The sequence below is a fragment of the Apteryx mantelli genome, chromosome 27, assembly GCF_036417845.1.
Source record: "Apteryx mantelli isolate bAptMan1 chromosome 27, bAptMan1.hap1, whole genome shotgun sequence".
NCBI classification, from domain to species: domain Eukaryota; kingdom Metazoa; phylum Chordata; class Aves; order Apterygiformes; family Apterygidae; genus Apteryx; species Apteryx mantelli.
The window spans coordinates 4,359,344-4,371,456 of NC_090004.1; the positions used below are offsets into that span (position 1 = coordinate 4,359,344).

A 12,113-nucleotide genomic window follows, 5' to 3' on the forward strand; every position below is an offset into this window, starting at 1 on the left:
CGGCTCGGCTCGGCGCGGCGCGGCGCGGCCCGGCCCCGGCCCCGCGGGGGGGACGTGCCCCAGCGCCGCGGCCGCCCCCGCTGCGCGCAGCCCGGCGGCGGCGCGGCTCGGCTCGGCTCGGCTCGGCTCGGCTCGGCGCGGCTCGGCTCGGCGCGGCCGCCGGCGCTCTGCGGCTCCCGCCCATGCGGCCGCCCGGCCCCGGCGCCCGCTGAGCCCCGGCGCCCGCTGAGCCCCGCCGCCATGGGCGCCGCGGCGCTGCGCGCCCTGCCCTGGGCCCTGCTGCTGCTGGGGCCGCTGCTGCCCGGCCAGGGCTTGCAGGCCGACCCGGTGCCGGCCTCGGAGCCGCTGCAGCGCTTCCCGGGCGCCGAGCCGGGGGGCATCACGACCGCGCCGCCCGCCTCGGCCCAGGAGATCGAGCCGCTGCACAAGCAGCCCGGCAACCACTCGGGCGAGGGCGCCGCCAAGCCCCGCAAAGCCTTCCCCGTGCTGGGCATCGACTACGGGCACGTCCGCATCCCCTTCGAGATCTCCCTCTGGATCCTGCTCGCCTGCCTCATGAAGCTGGGTACGTTGGCGGCGCCGCACCCCGCGGCCGGAGCCCCGGGCATCCCGGGACAGGACCCCTAACTCTCCCGGGACAGGACTCCCCACATCCCGGAACAGGACCCCTGAGCACCGCGGCACAGGGCACCCCGCATCCTGGAGCACAAGCTCCGGGCGCTGAAGGCAGGCCCCCCCCCGAGTATCCTGGGATGGGACCCCCGAGTATCCCGGACCCTGACCCCCAAGTAGCCTGGGACAGGACCCCCCAACATCCCAGGACGGGGGTCCCCGCATCCCAGGGTGTGACGCTGAGCACTTGGGGCAGGGCCACCAAATATCCCGGGACAGGACCCCTGAGCATTGCAGGGCAGGACCCCCAAACATCCCGGGACAGGGCCCCCCGCATCTTGGGACAGGCCCCCCAAGTATCCTAGGGCAGGGATCCCCAAACATCCCGGGACAGGGCCCCTGAGCATCCTGGGGCACAACCCCCAAGCAAGCCAGGCCGGGACCCCCAGGCGCCCCGGTGCAGACATCCTGGGTCAGGGCCCTCAAGCATCCCCGGGAAGGGACCCTGGGGCAGGACCCCCAGGCATCCCAGGACAAGGTCCCCAAGCATCCCGGGGCAGGCACCCCGGGCATCCCAGGGCCGGGGTGGGCACTGCTCTCTCCCACAGCCTTGGCTCTCCGCCGGGAGCCTGGCAGCCGGTGCTGCGGACTTGCTCCGCTTGCTCTCTGGGAGCCAGGTGAAGCGGTTCTGCCGCCACTGCCCGCTCGCTGTTGGGGCCAGGGGCATTTCGGGTGCGCTCGGTTCCCTTCGGCAGCCGGGCGGCACCAGGGAGGAAGTGGCCACTTGGTTTCTTTGCTTCCTTTCTCGACCACAGACACCTTTTGTAACCTTGGAGAAGTCACTTAAAATTCCCCAGTGCTTCAGCTTCCTCTGCCTTCTCTGAAATGCAGACCGGGATGGGCAGCCTGCCTCTCCGCTGCAAAGCGGCCAGAGGTTTCGTGCATTAACGATAGTGAGCGTCCGGGCTCGGAGGGTTGTCGGAGGGCCGGGAGAAGTTACCCGCTAGCGTGACCGCTCTGGAAAGGCATCAGTATGCTGGGGGGGGGGGGGGACAGTGTTGGCAAAGTGTTTTCCAAACTTCTGCAGCTGGATCGATACCAACTGAATTATCCAAACGCATGACGTGATGTAACTCACCGCTCGCCCGCTGACACCCGCGCAGAGGATCTGGCCTCTGCCAGTGCAGAGGTCAAACTCATCCAGGTCTGGGCGGTGATTTCGCTGTTTGTAGGCAGCGATAAAGCCAAAAGTGCGTGGGTGAAATGTTTGCCTGTTCCTGTTTTGGAGTAGGGGAGGGAAGATCTGCATTTCCTGATGTTGCTCCTTGGTTCCCATTAGAGATTTAATAATGGAGCACGGGCGCTCACCAACGGGGATCTCGCTGCGGGCTCTTGGTGCTGAGACGTCTCCTTTGGGAAACCTCATGGTGATGCTCCGTCCTGGCCCGGGGGGTCCACGAGACCCCCAGACCCGGCCGGGAACTCAGAGTTCATTCGCTGCCTGGGTTCTCCCCCAAAACCCCGTCCCCTTCCTGGCCTGTTACAAATGTGGCAGGTAAAACCCCATTTTCATAGTCTGCCCTGAGTGTTTTATTTGTATGTGAAACATTTTGGGCCCAGAGGCTTCCTGCGCGCCCGTGCGAGCAGCAGGCAGGACGAAGCGTAAGAGGGCGGGATACAGGGATTTTATCCCTTCCCCGCTTTGCCCGCGGAGCGAGCGACGCAAAGCCCCTTCCTAGCAAGAAGGTGCCTCGCCGCAGGAAATGCAGCCGCGAAAGCTGCTTTCCCGTGGCTCACCGAGCGCATGTTAAGCGACCTCTGCTAGCTGTTTCGGGCTATTGCACTGCATTTTCCGTCGTCTGCCGCGGAGAGCAAGCGGGAGGATCTGTGCGGAAGCCGGTGGAGAAAGGAGGGGCCAGTGGCGCTGGCCGGCGGCCAGCGGTGCCCTGCTCGGCTGCGCTCGAGCCGAGCTCGGTGAAACTGCCCCTTGCTGGTGGAAAACGCCGGAGCGGCGGCAGAAACGGGCTCTGCGGGGGTGCGGGAGGAGGGTGGGGGCCCCGGGGAGCCTCTGCACCCGCGTTTCGCCGCGGGGTGGCCGTGCGGAGCCGCTCCTGCCAGCCTTGCTTTGAGTTAGGGCTGTTTGCGCTGCTCGAAAAGTTATTTCTGGTTGTGAGCTGAGCCCGGTCGGTTCTTACGTGTTAAAACGATTATGCAAGGCTGCGTGTTTAGGGGTGTATTTTAGGAGGAGCCGCCTCGCCACTTGGGCTGAGGGGCCTTTGGAGGTTGCAGGTGCTCTGCAGAGCCGATTCTGCCAAAATCATACCTCGGTTACGTACACATCTCAAAGGGGCTTTCGCAGCAGAGCAGTCGTGGTGCGTCCTTTTCCATGTCTTCCTTTCCGGGGGTTTTGGAACTGCGTCAGATGGACAGGGATAACGTTGCAAGCTTGTCGTTCCCAGGCTGCTCGCATAACCGAATATTCGGGTGCCCTCCACTTGTGACCTGCAAAGCTCGCTCCTGGCTTGCTGTCTAAACACCGGCCCCTTCAATCCCATGCAGGATCAGAGGAGCTAATGCCAGAGCAGGAAAAGACGCCCCGTTTTATCCGTGCGCGCGGGAGCCGGCGGCGGCCGGCTGTGGCACCCCCAGCCCTCCCGGGAGAGCTGTTACACAACCGGGCAGGTTGTGCGGCACCGTTTTGGACGGCAGGAAGAGGCGCACGCGTCTCTGGGCTCCCTAAACCGGATGGCGCTCGGAGGATCCCGTTTCCACGGGCACGGGAAGGGGGCTGATGGCAGAGCAGTGATTTGCAGCGCCTCCTCTCTGCCCCCTGCCCTAGTCGCTGTGCAAGCGCCGATGCCTCGGGCTCCCCTTGCAAAACCCCGAGAGGCCGGGGGCGAGCGAGGCGCCTTGGCTCGCGGAGGGGGAATTAGTGCAGCGTGGGCCGGGGTTAGCTGTGCCTTGCAGCCTGGCGCCTTCTGGCTTCTTTTCTTACTCCCAGCGCAGGAGATGCGTTAAGCTTTTCAGGCCTACGCGAGACCTGGGGGTGTCCTTAGGAGGTGATTTGTTCTCCCCCCAGCAGCCGTAAGTGCTCGGCACGAGATGGGGGGCCCTCGTTTCTCCAGGGAGCGCAGGCGTGAGTCGAGCTCTCCCTGCTCGATGCAGTCCTTGCAGAGGGCTTCGGAGGACGCTGATTCCCGGAGAATTTGCCACCTGCTGCCTTGCAGAGGGGTGACTTTTTGGGCCAGAGCGCAGCAGGGTGACTCGTGACCCGAGTGTGCCCTGCGGACGTGGCTCATTGCTGGTTCGCCTAATGCCAGTGCAGAAGTGGAGGGCTGGTGCTGACTGTTTTACTTAATATTCATGCCGTGTTTTAATCTTGTGTAGGAGAAGAGGGGGCGAGGGTTAGATGCAACTGTGCCTTTCCGAAGTCCCAGCAGCTACGTGCAGGCCACATCTGGTGATGATTTGGCTTTGCCCATAAAAGCACTAGCCTGAGCTGCTGCTGACTAAGAGGGTTGTAACAAGACTTTGTCTCAGCCTGTTGCAATATGTTACCTGGTGGGAACAGTCTCGTAGGGTACTGCGGGGCGGCTGGGGCTTTGCTCCCTTTGCTGGGAAGAAAAACCAGCAGCAAAGTTTTCTGCAAGGAGCCTTCCCCTCGTCGTAGGCAGAGATGAACAACTCCCTCGTGATTCGGCATTGCCCCAGGAGCTTGGACCCTTGTAACGCAGCCAAACCAGACCTCCTCCGTGCCCTCGGCTCCCCTGCTGCCTTCCTCGCCTCCTTAGGGCTCTTTGCAAGGGTTTTGTACGGGCATTGCAAGGGTTTCCATGGCCTCTGGCTGAAGGGGACTTTGCAGCCCCAGATCGGGTGGGCAAACCTGGTTTCCTGGCTCTGAGCTTGGTGGCGGTGGGGGGGACTGAGCTTTCGGCTCTTATGGCTCCAGGAGACGTTCAGGACAATTTGGGTTCAACTGTAAACATTTTTTTCCGTTTTGGTGGAAAGGGAAGGAATGAGTCAGGAATGTAAATAGCAGACTGTGGTTAGCAGTCCCTTTGCTGGCCCTCCGGACACGGGCTGGGGCCCGGTGCTCCGAGCCTTATCGCCAGCCACCAGCTCTTACCCACCTGTACGCCCGTGACCTTGGAGAAGTGTCAGGGTTACCTTCATCTCCAAAGCACATCTCAGGCCTTGCCTCCCAGAAGAAAAAAAGCGCAGAAGGAATATTTCCAGCCTGCATTAGGAGTCTGGTTCGATCGAGGCCAGTCGCTTGCAGGGCTGTCTGTCTGCACCAAACGGCTCTTCTGCAGCTGAGAGCCTCCAAGTCTCCTTGGTCCTGCTTCATGCCTTGCCCACTTCACCGGGCAGCTCAAGGGGGTACTGAGGACTTTATTTCCTAAATCTCTGCAGAGGAGACCGCTGCAGAGGGTCCCTGGGAGGCAATGTTTCATGGCTGAGCTCTCTTACCCTGTCTTTGCTCCCCGGCGCGTGCTAGACACTAACTGCCTGATGCAGCTCTCCGCTTTTGGTTGGAGCCTGTAGTAATTACTGAGTCATTGCTCTGCCTTTTTTGCCGTCACAGCCCTCGATCTTGCCATGTGTCTGGGCCAGGGCTGTTGTCTGGGGTGCTCTGTCCCCTCCAGACTGTCTCTGAGAGCCGCCGGCGACAATCTGATGCTTACAGAAAAATCACCGTCGTCACCAGTGTAATTGTCGGGCTGGTGTAAAGCGATCTGGGGAGCCTGACTTCGCAACGAAGCGTTGAGCAAGCTGCCCAGCCAGAAAGGGACAGTAGCACATTACACAGGGACACGACGCATCTCAGCCCCGCGTGCCGCCCTCTGTTTTTTAGTGGGCCGCATCCATGCCCTGAAGCCGGGGCTGGGTGCTCCTGGAGGGTCCACCGCAGAGACCGGAGTCAAACCCCTGCGGTGCAGGAGAGGATTTGTTCGGGTGAACAGCGCCAAGCCTGGAAACGGCCGTGTCGCGATGGAGATGCAGAGGGGCTGGGAGGGGGGCTGGGAATCCGGGCTCGGGATGCAGAAACCGGCTCTTGAGACCAGACGTGGTAGAAAGGCCGAGATCGCCCCAAGCCCTCGTGTGTGTCCCCCCCCCCGTTTGTATTAGCAAAGCAGTGGCTGTTTTGCCCAGGAGTTGAGACTTGATGAATAGCCATTGGTAAAGGATTTTGAAATACTGATGCAGCTGGTGCTACAAAAGTAGAAATTGTCATGCTAATGAATTTAAATAAGTCTCTTCTAATGCAGACTTGTTGCATTCCCGCTTCCTTACTGGGGAGCAATCCAAGCACATGCTGCGGTTTCTCCTCTCTCTCTGGCTTGCCATCTCTGAAGAGAACAGCTATGGTGGGTTTTTTTCTTCCTGGCCTGCCCATTGCAGGTGTCTGAGCAGAAGACAACCAAACTGTTCCCTCTAGGGATCCAAGAAAACCATTAGATTAATTAGGGCTGGAAGAGTGAAAGGTTCCTGCTGTGAAATACGGGGTGGTGATGGAGTGGGAAAAGATGAGCGTGTCTGTAAGTGCGGCGCTGCTAATCGTAGCCCATACCTCCCCGGTGAGCTGTAATGTCCATTAAAACCACCAGACGCTTGGTTTGCAGCTATGACTTCCACCAGCACGGGGGACCTTGCCACCTGCATCGGTGCCCGTCTCACCGGCAAAGTCCTGCAATGGCCAAAGCCCAAATCAGTGCTAGCCCCGCTTTCCAGGAGGTGTTAGTGAGCTTGTCTCGCCTCTGAGCCACGGGTTTGCCGTGGTACCCAAAGGTGCTGGAGATCCCGTAGAAGTCAGGGGGTGCAGAAGTGGTCCCCGGTCTTCAGGGACCACTTGCAAATCGAGTGCTTTGGGGTTTGAGGAGAAAGCATGGGAAAAAGGGAATCTGCATGGTGGTGGAGGGAAAGGGATAGGGTTGTTCTTTGGGTTACAAGTATATAAATCTGTGCTGCTGAGGGAATGGAGTTTCTCTTTTGGAGGAGAGGGACAGACACCAAACTGATCTTCTGTTATATAAACTAGAAGCTTGTTTGGCTTGAAAAAGAGTATTTCATTAACAAACCCCCTTTCCTCATTGACGTCTGTTTTCCTCCCCCTCATCCTCATTTTGGCTAGAGGCTGCAGAGACGATTGGAGCCGCCGAGACCGTCCCGGGGCGCTGCGGGAGTCAGTCCTCTCCCGCAAGCATCGTTCCAGCGGCTGCTCCCCGAACGGAGCGTGGGCACCAAGGGAGGAAACTTTAAAAGCAAGCGATAATGAGGATGAATTACTGCGGCCGCCTTGTAAACATTTGATTCCTTTCTTTTTTTTTTTTCCATTGGTTCCCTAAGGCTTAATTTGTTCAAATAAAAAACGAAATCCATCAGGAATATGCGGCAAAAACACGGCCTTGCTGAGCTGAGACAGAGCCCTCGTGTCTGGGGCAGCAGCAGAAGCACCTCTCGCCCCGTGTCCCGGCTTGCCGCCGGCTGCCCTGGCTGTCAGCGGCTTCTTCTCGCCTCTCGGGGCTCCGAGATGCTGCTGTAGGTTTGATAACAGCCTCAGTGTTTTCAAATCTGTGTTGACCGACTTCAACGCGCAGGTAAAGGAGTAGGGAAGCTGCGGCAATAGCTCAAGTATCGATGCTCGGGCCTCTTGCTTCACAGCGCCTGCTGGCATGCCGCTCTAGGCAAGCCGTCTGATCGCCGTCTCTTCTTTGTGGCCTTCGATATCGAGCTTATCTCTCTAATTTTCAAGCGTCTTGCAGTTGTGTGTTAATTGAGGGATGGGTATCTTGCTATGTTTTGTTGTCGTGCTCTTTTTTTCAGGCAGAAGAATGTCTGTGCGCTTCTGCCTGGGAACAGAGAAATGAAATTAAAATCTATAGGGACAGGCATGCATGCACACGTCGCTGTTTGCCAGAAAAGGCGAGATGAAAGGTCTGATCACTGCTCCCACGGAGGCAGCGAGAGCTGCGTGGCTCTGGCTTCATCGATATGTTGCCGCGTGGCTTGGGGTTACTTCCCCAGCGTGCTGGATCCGTCCCCCGCACCACCGTGTTTAAGGGACCGAACTGACCAAGGGCTCATTTGAAGTTTGTGTGATGCTTTGAGATCCTCGGGTGGAAAGCCGGAGAATGCAAAGCGTTTTTTTGCAAGCAGAAGAGAACGAATGCGTTTCCTTGGGTTGCCCAGGACTGACTCATAAGCACCAGATCACGCAATCTTCTTTGTCTCCAGATGGGCCCTGAAAGTCGCAATGCAAACAACCTCCTGGGACGGCTCTCCAATTCCGCTTAATGGTGGGTGGTGGTAGGGAAATAATTCCTCTCTCTTCACCGAGCTTGCAAGAGGCACATTTGTCAACGCAGCTTCCCTCTTGCAGATTTACAGCAGGATTTTTTTTTTTTTTCAGGGCTTGGAATTATCCTACATTTAGGAGTCACAACATGCTAAATCTTAATGACAGATTTGGAGAGAAGGCAGTTTTCTCACCCCTGGTGCTGGAGGTTTTTAACAGCACAAACGCCACAGGCTTATGCAGACGTAGGCCTTTAAATAGAAAAGCTGGTGTACCCAGCCGGGCTAGTGCCTCGTTTTCCTTCGGGAGTGCTTTTCCCACTGGAGCGCGAATCTCGGGGGGGTGCGTTTGAAAGGCACGGGCTCCCCCCGCGTCTGCAAAGCACTGCATGCCAGAGCATCTGCTCCCAGGAGCATGCACGTAGACTGGCGGGGTGCGAGATAGCGTCGCCTGTGTCCCCGCTGGAAAAAAGATGCTGGAAGGCTGAAACAGTGTCTCAAGAGGATGGCTCTCCAGCCCCTGGACCTCGCCAAGGTGCGTCACGGCAGCTCCCGCGGAAAGCAAGGTCAGGAAGAGCGTCTGGATGCTCGTGCTGGCTCTCGGCTCGCCGCCGTCGTGTGCTGCGGATGGCGTTGCTTTGTCTCGGGTTGCAAAGCCCGGTAGTAATCAGTGATATTGCAACTGCCTCCTCCCTCCGTCCGGAGTGGAGACCGACAGGTTGTTTCCTGAAAAGCTTTGTTAGTTTTTCCTGCCCGTGCTTGCGGTAGGAAATCTGCCCTTCCTGAGAAGGACGATTGGCATCGCTTCTGCTCGGGGATTTTATCTGTTGTCGCCCTGGGGTGGCTCGGGTTTAACTCTTCCTGCGGCTTCAAGCCCAGCAGGAACTATTAAAGGCTGCACCATGTGTGAAGGCAAGAGGCTGGAAAAGCAATTGTGGTCTCATTTGGGGATAATCTGAATTCAGACTCCGGACTTGGGCATTGTTTTGAGTATCTCCTACTCCAGAGCCGTTCAATCTTTGCATTAAACAGTGTAAAGTTTAACTTTGCACCGTGCTGACAGTGATTCGGACGGTTTTGTTGCAGAACTCCCACAGCTTCAGCCAGCGCTGCCTTGACCCCTCCTAGCCCAGCTATTTGTGGCATCCAGCACCCGTTGCGACAGCTGAAGAAATCTGGGAAAAATATGGCCGGTGAGCAGTTATGTTTAGCTCTGGCCCTTTTCCCTGGTGCTTGAGCAGTTTTCTCTAGACCTTCTTTTATTAGGCCTTCCCAAAATATACAGCTCCAGCTGCTTTAACTGTTCGGATGCAGCTGAAGGATATAGATGCGGCTGAAGGATATAACCCCGGATGAGGATGCTGTTGCTCTATGGAAAACTCCATTTCCTGGGGATAAGTGAGCCACACTGGTGAGGGTCCGGCTTTGCGGGCATGAGCCTGTGATGGACCAGTCCAGAGGTGGTGGGGAAGGATCAGGCTGCGTTCAGAGCACCAGCAGCAGCAATCGGAGTGGTGTTTTGCCCCTTCGTGCCTTCGTACCGGTACGCCCATCTCCGGTTGGACTAATGCCACAAGACGGTAAAGGTCGTACAGTCACGCCTTAGAAAAACCGTGCACGGAGCAGGCCTGGAGGCTCTAAACAGGTTTGCTAATCTCAGCCCATGGTTTGGGAGCGGCCCTGTAACATGCCCGTAAGAGGAGCATACTCACCGAGTCAGCGGGGACCGGAGTTACCGGGGCACCCTTGCAGTCGCTGGAGATTTTTAATAACGAGCCTGGCGTGTAGCTGGGCAAAGTCAAGGTTGCTTTTCTCCAGCCTTTTCTTTGATTTTGCAGCAGCTCCCCTTCCCCGGCCAGTTTTTCAAAGCTCGTCCGAAGGAGAAGGTTGTTGCTTTGCGCTTTCGACGTGTGGGAGCGCTGGCACGTGGGTTACGGCCACGTTCCACCTCGCTGGGGCTCGCGAGAAGATGCAGGAGCACTGCTGTGCTCGTGGCTGTCCTCAGCTGGGTCTGCAGGAGGTTCCTCGAGATGCCCGGCATCTGGCGATGGGATTAAGCCCAGGTTGCCCATGCCGTCATTGCTTGCTCCACCAGCATCTCGAGTTGGCTCCACGTTTTTCTCCCTGTTTGAAGTTCCCAAGCTATTGGGTGACAGTCCAGGGTGCTGCAGAGGGCTTCTCTTCTCCAGTGGCAATTAGATCTTCCTTAATATCCGCTTTTCTTTGAGTGCGTCCTTGGCTTTTCCTCTGGTTTGAAGGAGAAGCCTTATCTAAACGCAGGACTGGAAATTGGGAGCTGCTGAGTTCTGACGCCAGCTCTCACGCTGTTCGCTCGGGGACTCGGGCAACTCCATTTAATGCCTTTTGTCTCATTTCCTTTTTGCAGCCGTGAGGAAATTAATACCGGCTCTGTGAAAGAGTCCCAGTTGATCTGTTAATTTCTTTTGAGTGCTTTGGAAATAAAACAGGGTAAGGGCCTTTTGCTGCATCAGTTCTCCCTGCTCTGGAAAAAACCTGATGCGTTTCCACTCAGTGCTCCTGTCCGTGAATCGCCGTACAGGGCTTTGCCGCACTGCCCGGAAGCTGCATCCTCCCTGGAGGCCGACGTTATCCTCCCAGCGCATCCCGACAGGTTTCAGCACCGCTCCATCAACCCGGCCGAGGTGCCGCAGAAGGAGCGACGAGGGCTCGTTCGACGTGGGGTGGCTGTGGCTGTCCCAGCCTCATCGGAGCGGGATGTCCCATCCTTTTCCCGGAGTCCGGCTCTGTCCCAAATGCCGTGCCATGCCGTGGGCCATCTCAGAGGGGCTTTCTTGGGGCCGGGACTTGCATGCCGTGCATCCCGTCCCACCGCTGCTCTCGCCCTGGGCGCTCCGGATCAGGGCCAGCTCTCCGGGGAAATCCCTCGTGGGCTGATTTGGACGCTCCGGAGTGGAAGCAGCGCAGAGGGGGCCGTGGGAGCGGGACCGGCCCCTCGCCCGCTGACGGGCGCCAGCACCGCGGGGAGCAGGGCTTGGCTTGCGTCGCTCTGAGCGAGCAGGGAGGAATCGCTGCTGCCCGCTCCGCGCTCGGCCGCAGAGTCGCGGGCTTGGTGGCACGAGCCGTGAGGCCGCGCGTTGCCCAGCTCCCCGAGCCGCAGACGCAACACCGGGCTGGGGCTGGCGCGGCCTTTGCCGGGGGCCACCCCTCGCCCCGCATTTCCCAGCAGGAAATCCTCTGGAGCTGGCCGAGCGCGACCCGGTGGAGGGAGGACGTGGGGACGCGCGGGCGGTGGGGCGGTTCACCAGGGTGCCGAGCTTGCCGCTCTGCAGGAGCAGGTCTCTTGCGGCGCCGCTCGGCCCTCCCGCGGCCGATTGAATCCTGGAAGGGCGCTGGGGGTTGTCCGTCTCCCCGGCCCCTGCTGCTCCCTCCTGGGCTTCTTCTGGAAACCAAAACACACCTGGCTGGATTGAGGGCTTTTACAGGGGTGTTTATTGCTGTGCTATCCAAGAGCTCCTCCGCCGGTGGGGTGGGCTGACCTGGGGCTGGCAAAGGTTTGTATGTCTCCCATCATTCATTTACTTGGGGTTTTTTCTGGCTAAAGAAAAGGGTGCTGAGTTTGCTGGGAGGCTGTCGGTCGTGCCAGCGAGGTGGCCCTGCGGCACGGCGCTCGGGGACGGAGGTGCGGGAGCGCGGCCCAGCCTGCAGCCCCAGGGCTCGAGCGGCGGAGAGGGGCCGAACCGGCAAACTGCAAAGCAAGCGGCAGCCCTCTTCCCGGCGCTGTGCCGGAGGGTCCGGGGGAGTTGGTGCCGAGTCTGAATTGGGCCCCAAGAAGGGTTTCTCCCAGCTATGGTTGAAATGCTGTCGGTTTACGTGAAGCGACTTGTTTATAGCTGTGTACAGCAGCCTTCTCCGAGGGGGTCCACCCATCCTGGCAGGCTGATATCCAGGGTGTCTGCGGATGACTCAGATCCCTCTGGTGCGCCTGGGCTCGCTGCGTCCTCCCCCTGCTTTGCAGTGCTGCAGCGCAGCCATCGAGGGCCAGAGACGCCGGCGCTGCGTCCGGCTGCAGCGCAGCATCCCTTGCAGCGGGGTCTGTGCCAGCGAAATGAGAGTCCCCTTGCAGAGGGGAGCGTTGCGGTGCTGGGGGGGACACGCACGGAGGGCGGCCGGGCAGCGAGGGAGCTTGCTTCATCCCCTGGCAGCTCGTGCCTTCGGCTGCAGGG

The 12,113-nt window shown here is 59.1% G+C and overlaps 1 protein-coding gene across 1 annotated transcript in view; it reads left to right on the forward strand.

Annotated features, from left to right (window-relative positions):
* Positions 1-240: 240 nt before the first annotated feature.
* The window catches only part of SLC9A1 (solute carrier family 9 member A1), a 30,170-nt gene continuing 18,297 nt past the window's right edge, over positions 241-12,113 (forward strand). The window contains exon 1 of the mRNA XM_067311499.1: positions 241-565. Coding sequence (XP_067167600.1) covers positions 241-565 — 325 coding nt within the window. The remainder of the gene's footprint in view (positions 566-12,113) is intronic.